Source organism: Lissotriton helveticus, chromosome 10, assembly GCF_964261635.1.
Source record: "Lissotriton helveticus chromosome 10, aLisHel1.1, whole genome shotgun sequence".
Taxonomy (NCBI): Eukaryota; Metazoa; Chordata; class Amphibia; order Caudata; family Salamandridae; genus Lissotriton; species Lissotriton helveticus.
Window position 1 is genome coordinate 628485259 of NC_136071.1, and position 24681 is coordinate 628509939.

The 24681-nt window shown below is 41.4% G+C and overlaps 1 protein-coding gene across 1 annotated transcript in view; it reads right to left on the minus strand.

Moving 5' to 3' along the window:
- The window catches only part of SHISA9 (shisa family member 9), a 1140149-nt gene that overhangs the window by 417814 nt on the left and 697654 nt on the right, over positions 1-24681 (minus strand). The window contains exon 4 of the mRNA XM_078663164.1: positions 9635-9673. Within this exon, the coding sequence (XP_078519290.1) occupies positions 9635-9673 (39 nt within the window). The remainder of the gene's footprint in view (positions 1-9634; positions 9674-24681) is intronic.

Sequence of the window (24681 nt, forward strand, 5' to 3'; positions counted from 1 at the left end):
CATGCCAGTCAGGAAAATTGAGTATTATGAGTAGTTTTTCTGCTCCTTTGTGAGAAAGTCCAAAGTCGTAGAGAAGGTTGTCCGCAGGGAATTTTATTCTGTATGAAAGTTGAGATCGCTTTTTAGTGTCTTTGAAGAGAAGGAAACATGCATTTTATCTTCACCCTTTCAATCAGGAATTGCACCCAGACTCAGCAATGCTTATATATTAACTAGACCTAGCTAAACTATCCTGTGAAATGCATAGCAAATGCACTTCACACGCTGTTTTTGACAAGTTTCTTTAATTTGTATTTGATGAGCTCTGCAGGGAACCAATTTACATATTGTTTATCAAAAGTATTATATATTCAAGGTGAGGTGGGGTTATTTTGCAGGGTTGAACTTTTGAAAGCTGCAGATTAAAGCAGACAGCCCCACTTGTGTCAAACATCAGCGGAACTCTTTTTTCTCTGGTTGTATTGCTTTGCTGTTTTGCTTTTGCGTTTCCAGTGTAGCTGGAGTGTAGCACCCCTTTGATATTTGACAAGGCGTTTCGTTCCCAGGCTTTTCTTGAGGGTTAGCCTTTCATGTTCATTATATTTCTTTTTTTTTATATCGCTGCCCTTTGTGCAGGTAGGCTTTTTTCAATATAGCAGGGTTCTTCTTTTGAGACGTTTTTGATTGAACTATGCGCTGCATTTCCCAGCTCTTAGTTCTGAGGTCCCAGTAGAGCAGTGCAGAAGCACAACTCCCCTTACTCGTCACATACCGGACTCAAACCTCCAAATAAGAAGGGCCTTCGCTCTGCCACCATGTTTTGCTTTCCCATGGGGGCATAATCTAAAGGATGATTTGATCAAGGGTGACTATGGAGAGAGGGACAACAAACAGACTGTATTTCAGCCCTAGAACATGATGTTACCCTGCTCTGAGTGCTCAGCCATGGAATACGCTCACAGTAGCCACATATTTCAGGAACACTAAAACTCACTTGGATAAAGGATGCACAGCAGATCATTAGTACTTTAGTGATGCTGATTTTTGCCAGATAATTATGACAGCTCTCACAGACAGGCCTTCAAACAAGTTAGCTGTATACCAATTCCTGTGGACATTGTGGCAAAATTAAAACATCAATCAGGCTGTAGCACACTTGTCCAACATGTTTGGGAATTTGCAACTCAAGTCACCAGCCTCGGGTGGCAGCAATCAGACGTGCGGCCAGATTCATCATACTGAAATTGGCTCGCAAAGGGCCAGATTCTGAGAATCTGGCCCTTTGCGAGCGCTATTTTTGCATTTGGGATTCATCCTCCCAAATGCAAAAATCGCTATACTAGAAATCGCTATATTGCGAAGAATCGCATTTAAGGAATCTCAATTAGAGATTCTTTAAATGCTATTCATGAACCTTTTTAAAACTGCGAATTCGCAATATGGGGCCGCTATTTACCGCGAAGTGTAACTTCGTGGTAAATAGCGAAAACTTAGAAAAATGCACTTTAGTGCATTTTTCTAAATTGTATGTTACACACACACATGTCCTTTGGACATGTGTGTGCGCAACACGAGTGTACATTTGCATTTCAGGGGTGCTACAGGGTGTCCTTTGGACACCCTGGCACCCTTGAAATCGCTTCCTTAATTGCGAATCGCTAATTGCTAATCACAAATATGGAATGACTCCCCATTCATTCCTATTGACCTTGAGGCCCATAGGAATGAATGGGAAAGCCATTCCTTATTTGCGATTCGCAATTAGCGAATCGCAAATAAGGAAGCAGTAGAAATCGCAAAATAAATTGCGATTTCTACATGCATCCCGTTTTGCTAGTCTTTAATAGCGATTCCTTAATAATCGCTATTAAGGACTCGCAAAAGAGGATAATGATGAATCTGGGGGTATGTCACTTGATATACTTAACGGGAGGGCAGAGACTGAGGTTCTGATTACAAGTCAAGCAGAAAAGAATTTCTGGATGGAATTTGTATCTGCCCGTCCACAGGTTGGCTGGTGTTCTTCCACCTCGCTTTACCAGGTGCAAATCGATGGATCTTGATCTGATTTTTCATACAGACCCCAGGAAATGTTTGTGAATAATCCAGGATAACTGTCTGATTTTATACCCCTGCCTTCCTCCTTTGAATAGAATTAAGGTCCTTTTACTTTGGCGGTCCTCTAGTGGTGCTGCCACTCTGCTGTCTGCTGGAGAACCGCCAAGACTGTAGTGCGCCCGACCACTGGGTTGCCATTGTGATCCATGGCAGGCAGGCGGTGCAGCGGAGGCCTGACGGCGGTGGTCTGTTAGGCTCCTGGGAGAGCCCTGACTGCATGTTCCTGTACGGAGTGGCATGAATGCTACACCATGCAGGAACTGGGGGGGGATCCAGGGGACACAACATGTGCCCCCCTGCATGAACCACCAGGCCCTGGAGCAGTTAGTTGCCTCTCTGCCACCCTCTTAATGGTGCACTTACCACCTTGAAAGGGCCGGTGGAAAGCCAACTCAAAATGTACTTGGCAGTGCCGCAGAAGCACCATCAGCATATTGTTGATCTTGACCATTGTGCGACCGCCGTGGGATCATGGTTCCTCGGCGGACACAGCGGTCCTGTGGCGGTCCAACCGCCACACTCAAAATACTGTGGGCAGGCCAGCAGTCTGGCAGTGGTCAGACTGCCTCTGCGAGTATGGTGGTCCTATGGACCACGCCATACTTGTAATGAGGCCCTTAGTTTGCTTCATGCAGATTATATGATCCGTGCTTCAACCTCCTAAGGATCAGGATTGCTCGCTTGTTATAAGTATGTTGCTTGAGTTTTGGTCAACAGGATACAACATATATAAATGTATAGACTTAAAGACTAGCTTTTTCAGTGGACCTGCAGTGGTATTTCTTTCATCCCAGTGTATGCCTTTTGATAGCACAGAACTGTCATGCATATCACCTATTAATAGAGTCATTTCACATCTTGTTCCTGTGCCACTGCATTCTCTTGGCAGTGGAGCTAGCAATGCTACATGGATTAGGATGACAGACTGAGTCACATAACACAAATTGCCAAAGAAATTAAATGAGATAATGGGTGCATTATGATATAAGGCACAACCATCAGAAGATTTGTCATATTTCATCCTTGAAGGTGCATTTAATAGCACAATGGGTATGCAGAACATAACCTTGTGATCCATCAATGAGCAAAGATTTAGCAGTAACATTATCTTTTCTTACTCCTGACCATGCCCTTGTCACAGGAAATTAGTTCCATCTGATTGAGCATACATGTATGTAATGACAATATGACTGATTGTTGATGAATTGATCTTTGCACATTGGACTGCAACGATCAACGGTGCTATCTACCTACCAATTTAAGGATCATTTCTTCCTTTATCTTGAAACATGAAGTGTGTATTATATTTTGCTGAAGTTCAGTCGCACGATGGGAACACTGGTTCTTCACCTAAAACGTTTATAAATAAAGTGTCTGCAATTGCTCTGTTGCCTCTTTGTACACTGAGCTTCGATAAGAGCTTAAGAGTGTATGAAAAATTACATAAAACAATAATAAATGTTTTCTTAAGAATTATCTACAACTCTGCATCTCACATCAACAAGTTGAAATTGTTTGAATTATGCATATTTTTGTTATTAAGAGCCACGTATTCAAATAATCATCATTTAAATGAGATTGGGACTGCTTCCAACATGGTCACTCTATATTGTTATCGAGTGTTTGGCCAATTAATTTTGTATCTTCCTAGAGGGAATGGAATTAGGCGGGGAAAACTGGGAAGTGTTTTAGTGTTAGTTTAAAACATCCACCAGCTTTGCAAAGACATACATTTTTATCCATGTAGGTAATTTGTGGATTTTTAGTACGAAAATCACATCTCTAGAGTGTTGAAAGTCTATGCTTAAGCACATCTAATTTTACATGTATCAATTCACATACAAAATGACAGTGTACAGTAAGTACAACTCTCTTACAGAAAGTGTCATGCATTAATATGTTAGATAGAAGCAGAAGGCTGCAATCTCAGTATAAAACCCTGTGTTTACTTTGTCAATCACCATTGCCGGCAATAAAAGTAATACATGTATATAAAATACTAGAAAAACCGATGGAACATAGCGCTTGCACAACCAGTAAAAAATAATAACGGTGTAACCATGCACCTTTACTAAACTGTTAACCGCATGCGCGCGGCGGTTATTTTTGCGCTGTGCGGCTTTTTTCTAAAAGCCGCGTTAGATGACGAGCTGAGCTCGTCATGAGCATGCGAGCGGCGCAACTCATGACGAGCGCACGGAAGTGGTTAACGAACGTAGTAAGTGCCATGGCCCCTAATGCAAGCAATAAGTTAAAACCTCCTCCTCTGGCTGGATTTTAATATTAAGACATAATTGGGATGTTGTTTGGTCCCTGTAACTCCTTAGTTCTAACGCTCGCACACCTGCTCCATTAATAACAGCTACATTCTGTATAGTCCTGCCACGTTTCCAGGGTCCATGTGTGATGTGCTGCTCCAGTACAGTTTTTTCTTTGAATATTGGGACTTGTAGTGCTGCTTATTTCATTATAATCCTGATCTACAAGCAGCTATGCCTGTAAAACATCAAATCAGTCATATTATCATATGGCAAATCCACATTGTCATTACGATACAAAAGTCACCACACTTCACCCACCTTTAACCTAGAGAGGGCAATTGCACCTAAGACATGTTCATTCACGTTCATTCCATATGTAGCTACGTGCCTGCTCCTCTCTGAGTTCTGCTGATTGGTACCCTTGATTCCTCAGGGCTCCTCTCTCTCCCCGCTACTTTTTAATCTCTACCTTCTTCCTTTAATTCATTCTTTGAGAAAAAGGAATGTTGGAATCTTTAACTATGCAGATGACCCTCAACTGGTATTCAATATTAAGTCATCGGCTTCATCAGAGTCCAATGTTCAAGACACAATGGTCTTCATAAGCAACTGGATGAACAACATCCAGTTGAAGCTGAACCCGGAGAAAACTGAGCTGATTCTTATGGCTGGGTCAGCAAACCCATGGCATTCCAACTTCTGGCCCCCTAAATTGGGTAAACCCCCTGTGCCAGCCGCCTCTTCTAAAAGTTTGGGGATTATTATCAGTAATGACCTGTCCATGAAGGCCCAGATCAGCTGAGTTGTCTCTGCCGGTCTCTTCAGCTGTGTAGAATAAAGGAGATCAGTAGATTCTTGAGCAGGGAAGCTATGATTCTGATCACTCTAGCCTTAGTGATCTCTCGCCTTGATTATGCCAATTCATTGTATGTTGGCATTCCGGCATACCAACTGAAGCGCCTCCAACTAGTCCAGAACCAGGCGGCCAGGCTGATTTTTCATCAGCCTAAATGGCACCATGTTAGCCCATTAATGAAAAGCCTTCCCTCGCTCCCAGTGATTAAGCGCTGCGCGTTTAAGATGGGTTGCACCATCTTTAAAGCACTACATTCAGCCGCGGTTGGTAGTGTGATGACCTGCAGGGCGGTGACGTGGGGAGGGGGAGGGGCAAGGTGGGGGGTAGTAATGTATGGATTACGGAGTTTTACAGGTAAGTAAACATATAAATAAATAAAAATGAATTTCGTTGCGCACTGCATCGCATTTGGTGATGCAGTGCGCGCAATGAAATTTGTTTTATTTATTTATATGTTTACTTACCTGTAAAACTCCGTAAACCATGCATTACTACCCCCCACCCTGCCCCTCCCCACGTCACCGCACTGCAGGTCATCCCACTACCTACCGCGTCTGACTACATTGTAACGATCCGGCTTTCATCTCGGCTCGTCTACACCGCTACATTCCCTCTCAAGACCTTAGATCCTCCCACTTGAATTTACTGGAAGTTCCATCAGCCAAACGGAAGAAGTATGGCGGACTAAGGTTCTCAGTCTTAGCACCACAATTCTGGAATTCTCTCCCGGCCGAGATAAGGTCTCTGTCCTCTTTAGCCCAGTTCAGGCAACAGCTAAAAACCCTGTTGTTTATTCAAGCATATACTGATTAAGCAATCTCCCCGTTCACTGCCTTGTTCCTCATCTGAGCACCATGAAACCGTTGGTGTACGTGCGCTTAACAAATGCTTTTAACATAACATAACATAACAATATATGTTTAAGAGGCTCACTGACAATACATCCCATTGTAGAATAAATACTTTCCCTCACTATACTCCGTACATATTTTTAAAGCAGTAGAATTTTATAAAAAAAGCTTCACACAGAAGTCATGTAGATTCTGGTTTTAAAGCAAATTAACAGAATTTCTCCAATTCAACGGTAACAGATTATATCAGTGTACTTCCGGGTGCCATGCCTGAACATAGGACTAGTGGCCATATTTATGGCAAAGTAACGCAACGCAGTGCAGCAAGTCACCCTGCTGTGTCACAGGGTGAGGGCAGCAATGTGCATTATTTAAAAGAATATGACACATTCCTGTCCTTGTCCCTACGCTAGAGCCGGTTTGGCTACCAAGCTCCAATGCAGGCAGGATTGTTTTTGTGCAAAAAAGGACACCTTCCTTCACAAAAACAATCCTGAGAGGCAAATTCCTCTTTCTATGTGTGCTGCACAATGCAGCACACATAGAAAGTGGAAGTAACAAGGAGAAATAAAGATCTCCTTGTTACGCCTCACCTGGTGAGGCATATCTTTTTGGCATATTCCCAGGTTTACCAGTTCTGGTAAAGCCAGCCGCGGCCGGTAGGGGAGTACCTGCCGGGGCGGTGACGTGGGGAGGGGGAGGGGCAGGGTGGGGGTTACTAATGTATGGATAATGGAGGTTTGCAGGTAAGTAGACATTTAAATAAATCAAACGAATTTCGTTGCATGCACTGCATCCCCAAATGCAATGCAGTGCGCGCAATGAAATTTGTTTGATTTATTTAAATGTTTACTTACCTGCAAACCTCCATTATCCATACATTACTAACCCCCACCCTGCCCCTCCCCCTCCCCACGTCACCGCCCCGGCAGGTACTCCCCTACCGACCGCGGCTGGGTAAAGCAGGGAATGCATCAAAAAAGTTTGTGGAAACACCCATTTAACCCCCATTGAACGCCTCCCTGGCATAGAGTGAGGCAATTCAGCAATTTGCGCTACGTTGCTTTATTCGCGATTTACGAAGCCACTCAGGGCCAAGCAAGGTGGCCTTGCTTGGCTTCATAAACCTCTCTTTTGCGTGCTGCAGGAGCGATGCAACAGGGCTTGTAAATATTCCCCCAGGTTTGCAGCCTTTTATGATGTAATGTCTCAGAATTCCTCAGTGTCACACAGCTCCCAGCGCTGTACCTCATAAGTAACATGGATGGTTTTGAAAACGTATGTTTGGAAGTGGGAAAATGGTAGTACTTTATTTGTCTGCAATTTTTTTATACTTATAACAGTTTCACAGATTGCGCATGTATTTCTCTCAATCACTCCATAAGGAGAAAGCATGACAACTCGAGCTAATTAGAGGCAGTTTCAACGAGATAAGCACCACATAGTTTCATAACACTATGCCCGTTGGGCCAAGAATGATGCTCATTTTATGAATAAACTGAATTATCACTGCGGCTGAGGCATACTCTTTCACCAGGAGTTGCCGGAAATTGCTCTGAGCCACCTGTCAATGGACTAACTCTTCGATGATGAGGTCACGTTCAGCGTTCTATAGGCAGTTGCCACATTACATATTTTGTTATGCTTTCTTGGCAGATCAAATTTTTTTCTCAGCCTGCATTTCTCTGTTAGACAGTACATGTCTCTTAAAAGCAACAAAACACAACAGAAACATTATTCATAACTATTGATTTAAATACCAAAATACTGAATACGGTTTCTATGGCCGTAGCTTTAAAAAATCATTTTTTCATTCGAGGCCTTTTTACATTTGAAAATTATCAGTCTCTGAATGGTATACATGGATAACAACTGGGAATGACCTTAATTGTGGTGTAAGGAAGTGGAATGCAAACATGCCTCATCCCTCCACCTTTGCGGTGTTGCCAAGCAAATTCTGTCCACACAGAGTGGATTTCCCACTTATACCAACTTACCACCTGGAGTTAGAAAATTGTGCCGATGTCTTTTGACCCTCTCCAATCTTGCCTGAAAAAGGATCTGTGCTAGGAACAGATAAACCTGCTAGAGATAGCAGATATATTTTTCTGGTTTCGCCCTCAGCCTTTCCCAGAGCCAGCACACGGAAATCGTCTGGACTGGTATTTTTAGAGGCTGTTCTTAAAAGCCAAGCTGGTGCAGCACATTTACAGATATTGTACCAAAAATTACTGTTGCCATGGTAATTATGAGCATGCATACGTAATTATAATTTAAAAAAGGTAACAGTATTATTTTTAGAATTCTCTCTCCTACTGAGACTCTGCTAATAAGAACTGAGTTTGGAAATGTCCGCCATTATGAGAGGTGGGTGAACTCTGCACGCCAGGCCAGGAAGTGTTGATTATCCCACCCTCATCTACACCCTAATGTCTTAAATGGGATTCACTGGCAATGTCCTTCATTGGATCTCTTCTTACATATCCGATCAACATGAATTCAATCGTAAACTTAACTCCAGGTACTAGAAACTAGATGATCTCTGTCAGCTATGGAGTATGCAAAGTTTCTAACTTGTCCTATGTCATCTTCACCATCTACACAGAGCCCTTAAGGACTATTCTTACTGATAACGGCACCAAAATGTGCCATTGAAAAATTGCACACAACTCTACTTGACACGTCTCTTTCAATCCAAGCATCAAGTGTCCTTCTGCACCTGCAAAGTGAAACCATTCCTCCCACAAGATGGCTTCTGAACTATTGTTCCACTCTTGTACTCTTGCATCTGGATGGTGGCAACTCAAGATGGTCTAGTTTTGGAAAATGCTGAAGACACGTTACTTTAAAGAACACTACATGATGACATCTCCAATATTATGATCCAGCTTCACCTCCAATCACTTATAAATGGTGTTTTTGCTTTTGAACCGATAACCCTGTACAGGGATGTGCAGCCGTTTAGCTATGTTCACGCTATACAAAAGCAACATACATAATTACTGGTCTGTGAGAGCCCAGCTTGGATATCAGCTGCTGTACTTGGAGAGATACCCTCTTTGGTTTCAAGCACATGCACCTTTCTGTCTCAGAGAGCTCGAGGTGTTCAATTTGTACTAGTTTAGAGGAGGATCATGAGAAAATGTCCTCATGATAATTGATGCAGCGTGTGAAGACGCTCATGAGAATTCTTACATTCTCATAGGTCTTACAAAAACTCTGAGCCTAAATAGAACATTATGCCAAATATGAATATAGAAACATATGAACGGCAAACCCACTATCGTAATATCTAAAACATAAGCATTGCCATTTGTTGTACTTATCTGCACAATGCAATGGAACCTATCAGCAAAAGCAATCTACAATTGGGGGCCTTAGGCCACTGGTGAATGGTGGGCTCCAATGCAAACAATGTTAAACACACAACCACATGACCCACTTCCTCACCAATTATTGACTTACCCATGTATCTAGTTAAAATAACCAATTAATATCACAGTGTATCAAAACAACTGCCCCACTTTTAAAAAGACAAATCATATGAATATTAAATAATTGTGCCCTACCTTGTTTATCAGTCAAGGTACCATGAAGTAGTGTTCCACCTGAAAAAAGAAACAGTGTAATGAGAAAGTGCAGGTAAACAGTGAAACTTGAAATTGATTAGAGCAAAAATATGATTTAAAAATCCGTATTGTATTGTCACAGAAACACACTTGAAGAACAACACGTTAAATAGGTTTTGCTTATGTTTGCTTGTTTCACCTTAACCCAAGTTGTTTTCGTGCACTCTCTTAGGTTGATCTTGTACATATTTCCCGCAAAAACAACTCTTTCTGTCAGGTTTGTAATAATATATCATCAGGGTAATTATTATAGATATCTGCTCCCAAGTGTTTGTGTGTATTTCTTAAGTGGTGCTGCTGGGTTGAGAATGACAAAATGAAGCACTTCTCGGGAGAGTGTTGTAAGGGCCTGGAACAAAAATCTAGATTTTTTTTTAAACTGATGAATGATTTCCAGGCGTAGTTCCTAACTAAAGTAAAAACCATCCTTATAACTTGCTGAGTTTATTAGTCATCTCGAGGGAAGCAGACTCATGTCCAAGGAGAGAGCCTTGAAGTACCTGGGTCAAATGTGGTGACATATTAGGGCTAGTAAAAATCAATGCACCCTTTAGTAGTCTGCCTTACAGTTCTTAGGCGGCAGACAATCTGTAAACTAAATCATTTGCAGGGGCAAGCATTTATACATAACTTCAGTTTTGAAAAAGCTACTAAATGATTCAAAGGCTTATTTTAATAGTAATTTCAAATCCAACCCAAATAAGTTGAATTTTAAAGTAGTATTTAGAGCATGCCACGTTTAGCATGTTCCTGCCTCAGCCATGCCTTTCTGACAGTGTTCAGTGTCACCTAGAGGCAGCTGTAAATATGAGTGCCTGGGAGAAACAAGGCAAGTCAATGAGAGCAAGACATCAAGTGTATGGGATGTAAAGAATGCAGGATATAGGAAAGCAACAGCACAAACATGAACTGTACCACAGAGATTATTCTTACACTCTGTAAAAGTACCATTCTGCCATCCTTAAGAAACGCCATGGTTGAAGACTTCTGAGGATCACGTATATAGGGTGGAAAGAGGCAGGAGTACAGGAAAGCAACAACGCAAACAAGACTGAAATTGTCCACATAATGCACAGTATAATTAAATATTTGTGTAAAACACCCACAATTATTAGATTTAGAAACACAAAAAACAAGGTACATATATTTAGGGATGTGGTGAGAACATTGTGTAAGTCTTGCTAAAGAAAATATTAGACCGATGCAAGACACTTTGCAAAATAAGTCACTGGAGGTAGCTATAAATATGAGTGCCTAGAAGAAACAAAGCAAGTCAATGAAATTATCAACAATGTGAAATAAATGAAAGGCATATGATTTAGAGTTGTTTGCTGATGTTGATAACGTAAAAATTCAGTTAATTTCTTAGACTGCTTTGGCAGAATGACTTCCATAATGCTACCACTAGGATGGTGAAAATTATACTGGTTAATTCTCCTTCAAAGTGAGCACTTCATTAACACTCAACTCTAAATCAGGTCTAGCTTACTTCTCCTTCTTTCTGAAACATCATACTCACCTAGTTTTCTAAGGAGCCGGATTAACATGATGTGCACTTGTGTGTCAGCTCTCTAATCCAACCACTTTGAGTCGACATTGCACCATTGACCTACATCATCAAACGTTATAACATGCATATCAATGACACCTAGCTCCGACGCAACCTACTGCAGTTATCTGATAGCCAACACCAACTAAAAGACTTACTGAAACATATTCAATATCATGCATAACAAAGTTGGCTCTTCTTTCACAGTGCAAAGCCCAAAATCCTCATTATTGCCTTCTTTCTTTTCTCTCACTTGATTCACTGGGTCAGTCTCCCATACTTGTCCACAATATCAGGAACTGGTAGATACAGTTTGATTGTGGCCACTTTTTCACATCCCCCACCAGCGGTGGCTCCTCCGCTAAGGCGGAGGAGCATTGCCCCACTGCTCTCAGAGCAGTGCAAAATGGAAAATTCAAATAATAATACTAACACATAGTTATTAACATTTTATTTTGCTGCACAGAGCCAGGCTGGGGAGGCGCAGAGCTGGGCTGGTTCCCTAGAGGGGGAGTGGTATGGGTACTACTAAGTGCACATGACAGTTTGGCTGTCTGTCTTGGGCCAGCCAAAACCTTCATGCGCACTTAGCATTTCTCCACCCAGCTGTGTTGCACAGCTGAGTGAAGAACTGTCCCAAGGCTCCCAGGCACTGCCTGAGTGGCCAAACAGGCTGCTCAAACCAATCACGATGCTGCTGTCATGCTTGTGTCAGCAGCATTGTGATTGGCTTAGGGGAGCCTGGAAGCTTCACGCCTCTGAGAATCAGGAGGAAGAGAATTGGATGGAGGAAAGGTTGTGGCAGGACTCAGGAAAGAGATTTTTTTCAATCCTTACTCCCCTGCTCACCAACCCTGTTGCTTAGCAACCGCCACTGTCACTCATCCAGACAAATACAGCCATGCAATCACTGAGAACACATTACAAAATAATAACCTAAGGAATATCACTCTTTCCTTGTTATAACTGCCTCAGAAAATCCCCCCAGGGTTTGTGATGATAAGGTCCTACTTGGACTACTGTCATAATGTGTATATTGTGCGGAACACCAAACCTTTCCCAACACTCCAGATTCCATACCCTTGTAGCTTGTTTCATATTCTTCATATGCTATATGACCTCATAACTTTGCATGCCCACTTGGCAATGTATCTCCCCAGAGTTTTCCAACCTTACTTAGAAGCACAGCAAATAAGACAAGTACCAAGTACCTTTCCATGCAGATGTCAAAATATAAGCAATCTGATTTAAAATTGCTTCTAGTTCTGAGATTCCTTGTCTGAAACGCACTACCACAGACCTTAGACATGAAGCAGAATTCCTTTGGCTCTGAAGAACACTACTAACAACTCTTTCATGCTGCTTACAGCTCAGATGATGGCTAAACCCCAGGGACAGGCTTACTTATGGGATTTTCACTCAACTATATGCCTCCCTCCTCAGGCCAAGAATAAGTGGCAAGATCAAGCCTGCTTTAGTGTTTCGCCTCAGTACCAAAGCATCTCCAACACAGCTTCTGTACTCAAATTTCACAGCATGCCACATTCACTTATCTGTCATTGCGAGAGAAATCCTTTGTCATCTTTCTGTATCAACTTTGTTGACTATCTTTCAAATCATCACTCCTTTCTACACACCCCACTGATGCAGATATAAATGGATGAGAAGTGGTAGATCTTTAGCAAAGCATATGAAAAAAAATATTTTCATTAGATAAAGTATTCAAGCTTCTGTAGGTAGGGAACACATGTTTATCTAATTGAACATAGGCACAAGTGAGCAAGAGATTGATACTTCTGGCAGGCACCTAGTATTTATACTGTTTTTTCATGCTCAGATTCCACCTGCTGAAAGCAGGAGGAATCTATGTGAAACAGGAAAGAAATCAGTAAAATGCAAGTGGTAATTCCAGGGCCTGCATGTTATCCTCCATTGCAGCCCTGCCATTTGGATTGTTTTATGCAGGAGTGGAGTTAGTGGCCATAACTGGTTACTCCAGGACTGTTACTTGAAATCGGAGACCAAGTTGGATGGGCCCTAAGTTGGATAAAGGATTCGCCTTGCTCTGAAAGTTGTTGATGGCTAACAAGTCCACCCCAGTTTTTAGTTTTGAATACAGTACCTCTACATAATCAAGATGTTCATTTTCTAGATCAGAAAGCTTTGTAGCCAAGACTAAGTAGTTTAAAATGCACAAATCTTTGTTTCGTGTAGGCACTATGGTCAAAAAACGATGCAAAGTTTCCATTTTTTTAAAAGCTGATTCTTTACACAAAGTTGATTTTATTATACAAAAATAAAAGATCATATTTCACCAAGGGCCCCACATTTAGAAGAAATGTTTATGTACATATGTCGTAGGTAAAGACATTATCCATGTTCTTAATTAAACATTTAGATACCAAGAACTATTGACTTGGGGATCAGTTTTACAAATCATAGTTGAAGCATAGTTGCAAGGCTTCTGCTTAGCGCTCTATTAAAAAATCACATGACCTATCAAGTGCATAGCGTGATCACTGGCAAAATATTGATTATCTCTTATTTCTTCCTGTTGGAAAATGCATTTTACAACAGGTTGCTGGCACAATTCTGTGTTTTTATTTTGATCCACCCGCTATATCCAATTCTCCTGTGACGTTTGCTGTTGAATTATGGAAGTCTATTTGTTTCACAAAATTGATGTCTCATTCATCTGGACCTTGTGTCCTACTTCAAATCAAGTTAAACCCACATTCCAACAAGCAGTTAATAATATCCTGACTGAGTAGTCATAGTTTGTTACTCGCTTTCAGTAGTTGTTTAATAGGGTGAATGTTAATATTATGTGGTGTTTTCAGTTGACTTATGAGAAATTCAAAATAGATTGGCAATAGGTTTGCGTTTCGCGAATCTCATATTATTAGAAATCTGAAAAAATACTATGTTACGTTATGAAACCTTGCGTAATTTTTAACATCATACAACTGCTTTTTGCAGTAATATCTTGTGTCGAAATATTTTCTGCACAAACTAATTACCTCTTGCAAGATACCAACAAATCGTAAATGTACATAATTTCATAAAATGTTCATCAGATTTTACAAAGTTATGCTAAATAGAAATTATGCAATTTTTCACACCCTAATTGTCAATCCAATATTATTTAGATTGCAAATTATTTAATTAGCAGAGTCTGCAGTGCATGAAAGTGTTTATGCCACATATCTAGAGACTAGTGGGAGTGTTGCAAAATTGCCCTCAAGGAAGAATCACCCCAAACCATTTGCCTTCCTACTCCTCTTTTTCTGGCTTCAACAGTGTTGGCTTTAGGAATCTGAGCACTTTACTACTGCTAACCAGGGCTAAGGTGCATGTGCTTCTCCCCTAAAGCATGGTTTGATTGACTCTTCCACAATTGGCATATTTAATGTATCTATAAGTCCCTGGTAGAGTGCCCAGGGCCTGTAAATTAAATGCTGCTAGTAGGCCTGAATGGCAGAAACCGGTCCCCGGTAGCTTGTCTCCTTTCTGGTGAAGAATTGGCTTGGTAGTTTGGTCTGCCCTGTTCCCCTGATGCACTGGGCCAGGGACAGACTAATTTGCATATAGCCAGGTTCTGAGCTGGGATGGGGCAGTGAGATAAATAACGGTGATGGATCAAGCCCTGATCTTTGGACTGGGTAAGAGTGGTCTGCTTAATTCAGACACTCTGTTCATCCCCACCCCCTTTTCTGTATCGTTTTTGGCCACTATAGGTGTGGCAGGGTATACTCAGACATGAGTCCCTTTCTCACTGCTCCATCAGGATTCAAGCAAGCCGGGCCGAAGAGGCTGAAATGCCAGAAACCGGTCCCCGGTAGCTTGCCTCCTTTCTGGTGAAGAATTGGCTTGGTAGTTTGGTCTGCCCTGTTCCCATGATGCACTGGGCCAGGGACAGACTAATTTGCATATAGCCAGGTTCTGAGCTGGGATGGGGCAGTGAGATAAATAACGGTGATGGATCAAGCCCTGATCTTTGGACTGGGTAAGAGTGGTCTGCTTAATTCAGACACTCTGTTCATCACCACCCCCTTTTCTGTATCGTTTTTGGCCACTATAGGTGTGGCAGGGTATACTCAGACATGAGTCCCTTTCTCACTGCTCCATCAGGATTCAAGCAAGCCGGGCCGAAGAGGCTTAAATGCCAGAAACCGGTCCCCGGTAGCTTGTCTCCTTTCTGGTGAAGAATTGGCTTGGTAGTTTGGTCTGCCCTGTTCCCATGATGCACTGGGCCAGGGACAGACTAATTTGCATATAGCCAGGTTCTGAGCTGGGATGGGGCAGTGAGATAAATAATGGTGATGGATCAAGCCCTGATCTTTGAACTGGGTAAGAGTGGTCTGCTTAATTCAGACACTCTGTTCATCACCACCCCCTTTTCTGTATCGCTAGTAGGCCTGCAGCACTGATTGTGCCACCCACACAAGTAGCACTCCAAACATGTCTAAGACCTGCCACTCCAGATCCTGTGTGTGCACTTTACAGTGCCATGTCGACTTGGCATTTAAAACCACTTGCCAAGCCTTAGACTCCCCTTTAGCCCTTAACGTAGACCCTAGTCAGCTCATAGGGCATGGTGATGTGTAATCAATAGGTAGGACATGAACTTTTAAGTTTTACATATCCTGAAAGGGAAAAACTCCCAAATTCATTTTTCACTACTGTGAGGCGCACCCATCCCATATGTTAACAGTGGGAATTCCTTATCACATATAATAATGTAATAATTCCCCATTGGAAGGAGGAAGAACTGTCATGTTTTGTACCTATGTCAATCTAATGATAAAAACCTTTTAATTGTAAAGTTGAATTAATCATTAAAATCTTAAAAAAGCCACTTTTAAAAGATGGGATTTTTCTGCTCTTCGCCCTGTGTGCCTGCAGCCAGTCTCCAATATACGTCTGGGATGGGTGACAGTTGGGCTTTGTGCATTCCCTCTAGACAGGCACACACAAAGATAGCTTATGCATAACTTGATTGCCCATTTACATCCTGATGAGCCATTCTGGGGAGGCGGGAGGGAGGGGCTGGGCACCGGCCTACACTTACACCTGAAGAGGCTCTGACCTTTCCCCACACAAAGGACTGCTTAACCATCTGTAGTGAGTCTGGGTCCAGGGCAGGAAGGAATGCCCTCTGTGCACTTCAAAGCCCTTCTTTGAAGTCTCCCTCTCTTCAAAGGCACCACTGGGTATCAGAACTGAACTTCTGACCCTATCACTTCAGTACACTACTGGGCCTCTGAAGACTCCGCCAGAAGGAAGGAATTTTATGTCGCTAAAGGACTGTAACTCTTCTGAACTGCTGCTCTAGAAGAACTGATTTTCTGCTGTGCTGCCCTATTGCCTGCTGCCTTCTGGCCTGACTGAGAAGAATTTTACCGACACCACTTGAACCCAGAGTGACTCCAAGGTCTTGCTGGCTCCCCTCCTGTTCTAAGTCACAGGGACATCAAAGACTTCAACTCACCCTGCCACAGCACCTGGACTTTGCTTGCTGCAAGTCCTGCCCTACCAAATTGTGCCAACCGAGTCCTGGGCCCTGGAAGGTGCGTATAATATGCTGCTTCAGCAAAAATCAATACATCCAAACTGTTGCGCCGCTCGGAATTGTAACATATCCAAAGATGCCGATGCATTGCTGCAGCTGTGAGGATCGAGTACATCGCTTCAACGAAAGTGCAGCGTATTATCTCCATTTCTGACACATCTTTGACTCTGTGTGGCTGGGGACCGACTCATTTCCTCTAACTTAAGAAACAAAGACAACAGATTGACTCCTCTGCTCCCCCCATTGTCCTTGACATCAACGCATTTAAGGTACTTTTTCAGTGGGACAAAGTTGATCCATGTAACTGACCCAAACTCCATCATGGTCAGCCTGAACTTTCAGATTCCACCCAGTCTAGCGTGACCAGATAGCCCCAGATGACGCTTTATGCTTTTAAGCACTACATTTCAGTGTATTCTTTTTACAAATGTATAACTCTGGTTCTTCTAATTTGATTTTTGTGGTTTTGGTCATGTTTTGTTCATTAAAACAAGCTCTATTGTCCTAACCTCCTAACCTGGCGTGGCATCTCTTTATGAGGTGTTGTCACTGTTTTACTGTTTGAAGTGTTGCACAAATACTTTAGACATTGCCTCTTAAGTTAAGCGTGACTGCTCTGTGCCAAGATACCAGAGTGTGAGCACAGATTAACTTATAGTGTATATCTGACTTACCCTGACTAGGATTGTGGTTTCTGCTTGGACAGGGTGCATATCTCTGCTAATCAGAAACCCATTTTTAACAGTTCCACATTCAAAAGCTTCAATATCAATTGCCTTTCCACTTTGTACTGACCTGGTCTGCTTCATTACATAATACTGCTGCTAATACAGCATTTATAAAACAACCATGGCGGTATTACAAATGTGATGCAAAATTATCAATCAATTTGAAAAACATTGGAAAACCTCAAGAACAGCATGGCTAAAAGAATTCAATGAAACACACTTGGATTCTAAAAAACATTAATATAAACTGAAAAATATTAACCAAATATCACCAATTACCTAATGAAGATTTTATTCAATAGTCACCATGGATTAATCACAAAGGGCATCTCTTAGGGTTATATGATGGAACTCAAGTACCAAGTGTAGTCAACATGTAAGGCATGAGACAACCAAGGTTTCACTGAAGAGGTCAGGAAAAGGCTACTTACCAAATAAAAAGCATTCAACGTTCGCTGAATCAAAATACCTGAGGTACATTGAGAACGTGTAGCTGTACACTGTCACAATTTTACTTAGAAGCACTAGAAACAGACTCATCAGTTCACAACATTTTATCCACATGGTGCCCCCAAGGAAAATAAGGAACTCTTTTTCAAGTGAGGCATTGGAAATAACTTTAGCTGTTCCCACAAGCCTTGTAATTATAAATTAATCATTTTTCTTTTTCCAACTGTCATTCACATTTTGCTTCCGCTCAGTACAGCATAGCCATATGGTAATAAGTTAGCTCAATTCATCCATTGGCTCTGTTACACTGCGAGTGGCTTCGTTTATTCCTGATTGTATGTGCACATCTCCCTAAAAGAGAAATGCTCTTCAATGCTAAGGCAGGAGAGCCAAAACTTCACTTTGTCAGTGCATGCTTCTTTCCAGTCTTTATCCATTTTATTTTTTAGTCATTCTACTGTGTTGAAACTAGATGACAGTAATTCAAAGCCAATCATGCATTTCCTTTACAAGAAAAGGACTCCTGTTTTCTTTGTGATGTACGCTCATACTAAACTGTTGTTATATCCCTTTTCTAAGCCCACCAGTGTACTTGGAAGCACTTTCTATCTTGCACTAAAATTACATTGGCAGCATATAGCCGCCATCTTTACGTGTCATCATATTTTCTCTTTTTTTCTTCTAAATATTTATGTGGGAAAGCCATTAACCCAGTTGCCAAGGCCAGACCTTTTGACTTTGCTTCAGGTTGTTTCATAGTTTGAGGCTAATAAAATGAGAAGCATTGACTTGAGGGTCCAGAATACCTATTATTTAAAGCTCAAAGGGGTATTTCATCATTTCAGTGTGCACTAACACAATTGCTTTGCTATGGCCCACCAGATCCGTCTGCTTCATACAGAACAACCTCACACCATTCCCTCATGTGGCAGAAATTACCATTTGTTCTTTTATCACTGAAAAAGTGCGCCACAGCAGAAGGTGCTGGAAGGAATATGTGTACCGTTTGTCTGTCATCCCGATACACTCTACCACCAGACCGTGTTATTCTTTTCAAGCTGTTCCCTGTGACTCATCTGTCTCCTATTGAACTTTATCCTTGCACACTTGGAGGGACAGATTGGATGTTAATGGTTCATCATTATTTTGTTCCACTCCAATGTCTGGGAACAGTCCCGCGGTCCTTGCTCGCTACCTGGCAGGTCCTGAAATGGGACATTTTAGACATTGTGGTTTCCTCAGTCTAAAGAGTTTTCACATATCCACAGGGGTACATTTCTATACAATCGCTACTATATGTCTCTGTAAGAATAAATGCATGTGGAGAGAAAAGGGTATTTGGCGCTCTGTGGATGCCTCTAGTCAAGTAGATAGCTGCATGCCCACTTTGAATGTACGGTGATAGTTTCCAGGATTTCTCTTTCTTTGCCATTAAAACTGTATTTTCAACCTAGAATAGCTACCCATTAATAACAGTTAAACCATGGTGCGCAACAACCAAGACCGGTAAGAATATTTTTTTTTAATTTTACTATTTCCAGAGAACAGAAAAATTGTTTGAAACTAAGGCTGAAAATAAGACTGTGTAATATCAATGGCAGTTTTAATTCTTCCTCAGAGTTTTTTTTTTTATATATAAACGCTGTTTTGTCAAAAAGCAACTTTATTTTTTTTGTTTTCGAGATTTTTCTATGGCTCCTCCATTACCTTAGTCTCTGGACTGTTTCTATATTATTATTATTTTCAGAGTTAATTAAGCCTTAAGACAGGGACTACTGTGACGTTTTAGTAAGGGATTTCCCTGACGTAAGAAAGTCCTAGAATTGTTCACAGCTGCAAAATACAAGAAGGATAGTCATACATATATATTGAGCCAGGAGTAAATAACTTTGCACATCAAAAGCATCTTTCCTAGTTAAACCTTAATACAGTCTCAAACCAGGCCAAGTCTGAAGTAAATAAGGCCCTACGTGCCTATCGTTGAGACATGTAAGTCACAGAAATAATAATGTGTGCATATGGTAAGTCACAATCTGGTGTTTAGATGCTGCTGCATCACTTTATGAATGTCAAGTGTACTCTTGTGAATAGATAGGATGTGTTAAAAATAGTGGCGTCCAGGGCCATAAATTATACGTCTCGCTATTTACCCTGTTAAATGCAGTACTACATTTTAATAAAAATAAACAACGGAGTTTTGAACTTTCTAGTCAGTGGCTGTATCCTGCTAAACAGTGCCTCATATTCACATGTTCTACAAAAGATAAAAATTTAAATTTCAATATTCCGATATCTTTCACTTTGGTAAGATCGATTTCTGTGGTATGGAGCTCTGCACAGTGGCAGATAAGACAGGAATGGTAGTGAAGGGCCTATTTTTAACACAGTACTAAAACAGAGAATGTGATTTCTAATGCATGTTATACCAAACAGACTGCTGAAAAGCATATTCATGCTGTATAAAATATACCTACTCTCTAAGCATAATAGTGAAGAGTCAGCCAAACCAAATCTGCAGCCTGTTGGCACACTGGCCTCAAAAATGATGGTGGTACAGTTAAATTCACTGGTGAGGGTCCTTAGGGGCCAACAAGACCTCCTGTTACCTCCAGGAAGTTCCACACAGTGGGTTTGCTAAGAGATTTTTGGTGGCCATGGCCCTTTCTCCATCACTCTGCAAATGTGCCTCCTGGTGCACTACTAGTTGGGGAGGAAATCCCCTTGGCTCTTGAGGGCTCTTGTGGGGCAACTAGCCCTCCTGCTACTGCCAGTAAGACCCACACAGGTAGATTGCTGAGAGGACATCAGAGGCCACACTCCTTTTCTACACCACTCTGCAAAGGCGACTCCCGGCTGATTACTTGTTGGGGGAAGAAGTCCCCTCTAGTACTGAGGTCCTCAGGAGGCATAGGGGCCTCATCCTCCACAGCAGTGCACTGAGAGGCATGTTTGCAGAATGGTGGGGAAAAGGGGCGTGGCCTATGACCACCTCTCAGCAACCCCAATGTGAGGGGCTTACTGGAGGTAACAGGAGTTCTTATTGGCCCCTACAGACACTCAGCAGTGCAGATAACTTTATCCCCCAACCAGGAGACTGCCAGGAGGAGCGTTTGCAGAGTAGTGGAGAAAGTGGGCAGGCCATTATTCCTTTTCCTTTTATTTTTCACTTTTTCCTTTGTAATGAAGGGGGCTGCATGGCCCCCTTCTCTGGGCCATTTCGGGCCGGGGAACCCTATCCCCTGGGCCTGGACTTTATTTTTTTTAATATATCAAAGTGAAGGGGGCCAAGCAGCCCCCCTCCTAGGTCATTTTAAGCCCTCTGATCCCATCCCCAGGGGCCCGTCCCTTTTTGTAATTTTGTTTATTTTTTTTAAAGGGAGGGGGCCATGCAGGCTCCCTCCTCAGGCTATCTCCTGCCGGGGGACCCCATCACTGGGGCCTTGCCTGTAGTGTGGGTGCCCAGGGCACCCTTATTTTCCATGTTCCTTGTTGTGGGGGAGCCTGAAGGCCCCAGCGGTCCACACCTCCTGCCCCAGCAACATTGCTTTTACACACAGGGAGCAGCTGACGTGTGTAAAAAGAGAAGTATGCTCCGCTTTCAGAAATCGAAAGCAAAATCCTCTCGCTTGCTCAAAGAAGAGCACACTGTTTGCTATGGCTCTAGCAATGCCTTAGCAAACTGCAATGTCCTGGGGGTGTACACCCCGGGGAGGTAGTGGTAGCTCTACCTCATGGTTTTTCCAAAGAAAACTTCTTAACTATTTCCCTTTTAAAATGCATTTTGAAGGAACACCATGATTGTGTCACATTTCTGTGCTTTACCTTCATCTACTGTATCTAATTCTAGGATGATATTTGATTTTGAGAGGGAAGGCCCAATTTTTTCTAACTTGATCTCCCACAAGTCTGGATTCTGTGTCCTACTTACACCAAATGCTACACATCAAGTTCATACACCAGTGCATACCCAATCATTTTCTGACCCCTTTGTCATATGCTTATTTGCATTCAGCAGTAGATTTTCTTGGTGAATGTTGTGCTATGTGAGGTTGTCAGAAGACATCGGAAGAAAATATCTACAATTCCCAAATCTCAAATCATTGAAAAAACAAAAAGAATACTTGCAATTTCACATTACACAACGTTGTATAATTTTTTGTGTGTGAACACCTTCTTCATGCAGTAAATCTCTTGGAAAAACATGATCTGTCCAAATCAGTCTTCTATTGGTATCTCATGAGACTTTTCTATATTAACACAGTATAATAATATTAACACAATATCAACACACAAATACAAAAGGGTAATGTAAGATACCAGCAAGCAACATTTTGATGCATAATTGTAATTTGCATAATTTCATGAACTTTTCACAATATCTTGCAAAACGTTGCTAAGCAAAAATTAGACAATTTATTATACCTCTCGTTGTCAGACAACTTCTTGAAAAAGTAAAGCCAAACTTAGAAACAAATGGATAAACACTATTGCACCACACCATTTTTGGTAGAGGTGAGTAGGAGAGGGGAAGTCTAAAGAGTGCCATAAAGGACATTTGTGTTTGAAATGGACTCTGTTGTACTTTTCCTATTTAAATGAGGGGTTCCGTAGGTCTCAGAGAAACCTAGCACAATAGGAGGCTTGGCTAATTGTTGGCTCGGGTGAAGAGATGTACTTAGATGTGTGGAAGACTGAACTGGGAGGCCTGTGTGTAGTTAAGAGGTAACCAGGAAATTCAAAGAGTAGACAAAGGGAATCACAATTTCAATTTCAGGACTAAAGGAACCTTAGGATCACTTTGGTTCAAGACTATGAATGAGAAGCTGAAAAGGTTCTTAGGATATTCTAGAGTCTCTCCACCACTGAAATACTATTTTACCATTTCAGATACCCAACTTGCCCCCCTCCAGAGAGATAACCTGGTTTGAGATGAAGAAGAAAGACATCGGTGCTTCCTATGTGAGCTGTGGAGTGAGTTTTCTCCTGCTTTAACATCGGCCTCTGTAACTCTTTTCAAGAACTGGTAGAATTAATTTACTACGTTGCAGTACACATGCTGCTGGAAGAACTGTACTTGTTAGGAGGTTTACGCACATCTTCATCTTGAACTGGGACATCACTGCAGTTGATCCACCACCAAACCAGAGACCCAGGGGCTTATAATGACTACGACAGTCCTATGGCCCACTGTAGCAGTGATAGCATTTCAGGCACAACCACACCGATTGTCCGACAGCCCTATTACAAGTTTGGCAGTCAGACCACCAAAGGACTGCGGCAACCACCGGGGACTCGTGAACCCTTGGCGGTGTTGCAGCGGTGTGAGTTTGCAATATGCTGGTGGTGCTTCTGCGGCACCACCAAACATATTACGAGTTTCCTCACTGCAGTCCTTTTCATGGCTGTGAGCCCACACCTCTATAAGGATCAAGGTCAACCTACAATTTCCCAGGGGTCGAAACGTCAACTTTTTCTTTTCTATTGCCAGTGTGAACAACAGTGCTTTTGCACTGCGCCAAACTTAACACAATGGCTGAATATTCGTTTTTTAGCCATATGTCAGTCTGGACAGGCTTCTCTGTCGATAATATTGTGGATGTATATATTGTCACTACTTTTCCTTTCCCATAGAACCTTCACTGTTGCCCACAATTTTCCCCTTCCCCTTTTTTCCTATTTGGGGCACTTTTGCATATACTTTTCAGATGTTTGCTGGATTTTGAACATTTCTATGTGTGTTTACTATGATTAAACAATATTGAGCAGAATCTCTTATTGCAAGTAATCTTAATGCATTCGGCTCTATAAAGAGTTGTTTCCTTCAATTGTGTTCCACTGGGACCATTTTCTTCTGTTCTGACATTAACTCAGGTCCCAGTGACACTTCTGGGTCATACACATTATTTGTAAATATATATGTATACATGTTTGTCTGTATATACATATTTTTATATTGTATTACACATTAGTGAATTTTTTTTAATTTACATTATATTAAATTTATAATTCACCATAATATTTTTTTACTACTTTACACTCTATATTCGAAAATGTATATTTTTGTATATTTTCAGGCGGTATTGGTGTCAACAATATTTTGTTCCACTCGGACCATTTTCTTCTGTACTGACAATTACCCAGTGACGCTTCTGGGTCATACCCATTATTTGTAACTATATATATATATCTACAGACAAACATGTATATCTATACATGTTTGTCTGTATATACATATTTATATATTGTATTACACATCAGTGGAATGTATGTAATGTATATTATATTGACTGTATAAATTACTGTAATTAATTTTTTTTAAACTCTATATTCGGAAATTTATATTTTTGTATATTTTCAGACCGTATTGGTATCAACAATATTTTTCTAATAAGTTGGTACTCATCATTATAAGTAAAGGAGCACAATATTGGGGGTAGCAATATTTTTGACACACTATTCTTGTCAACGATATTTTCACCTCTATATTGTGTCAGTGATCCAAATAAACCTCTATACATGTTGAACAGATTCATGCCCTCCCAGTGTGAAATCTTGAGATATTTTACTCTCCAAAACATTTCCTGTACAGGAACACAAATACCCATGATTAAGGCCCTTAGACTTATGAGGATGAATGAAATACTGTAACAAATATGTGTACAAAGGCATTGTTGTTCAACTAGTACAT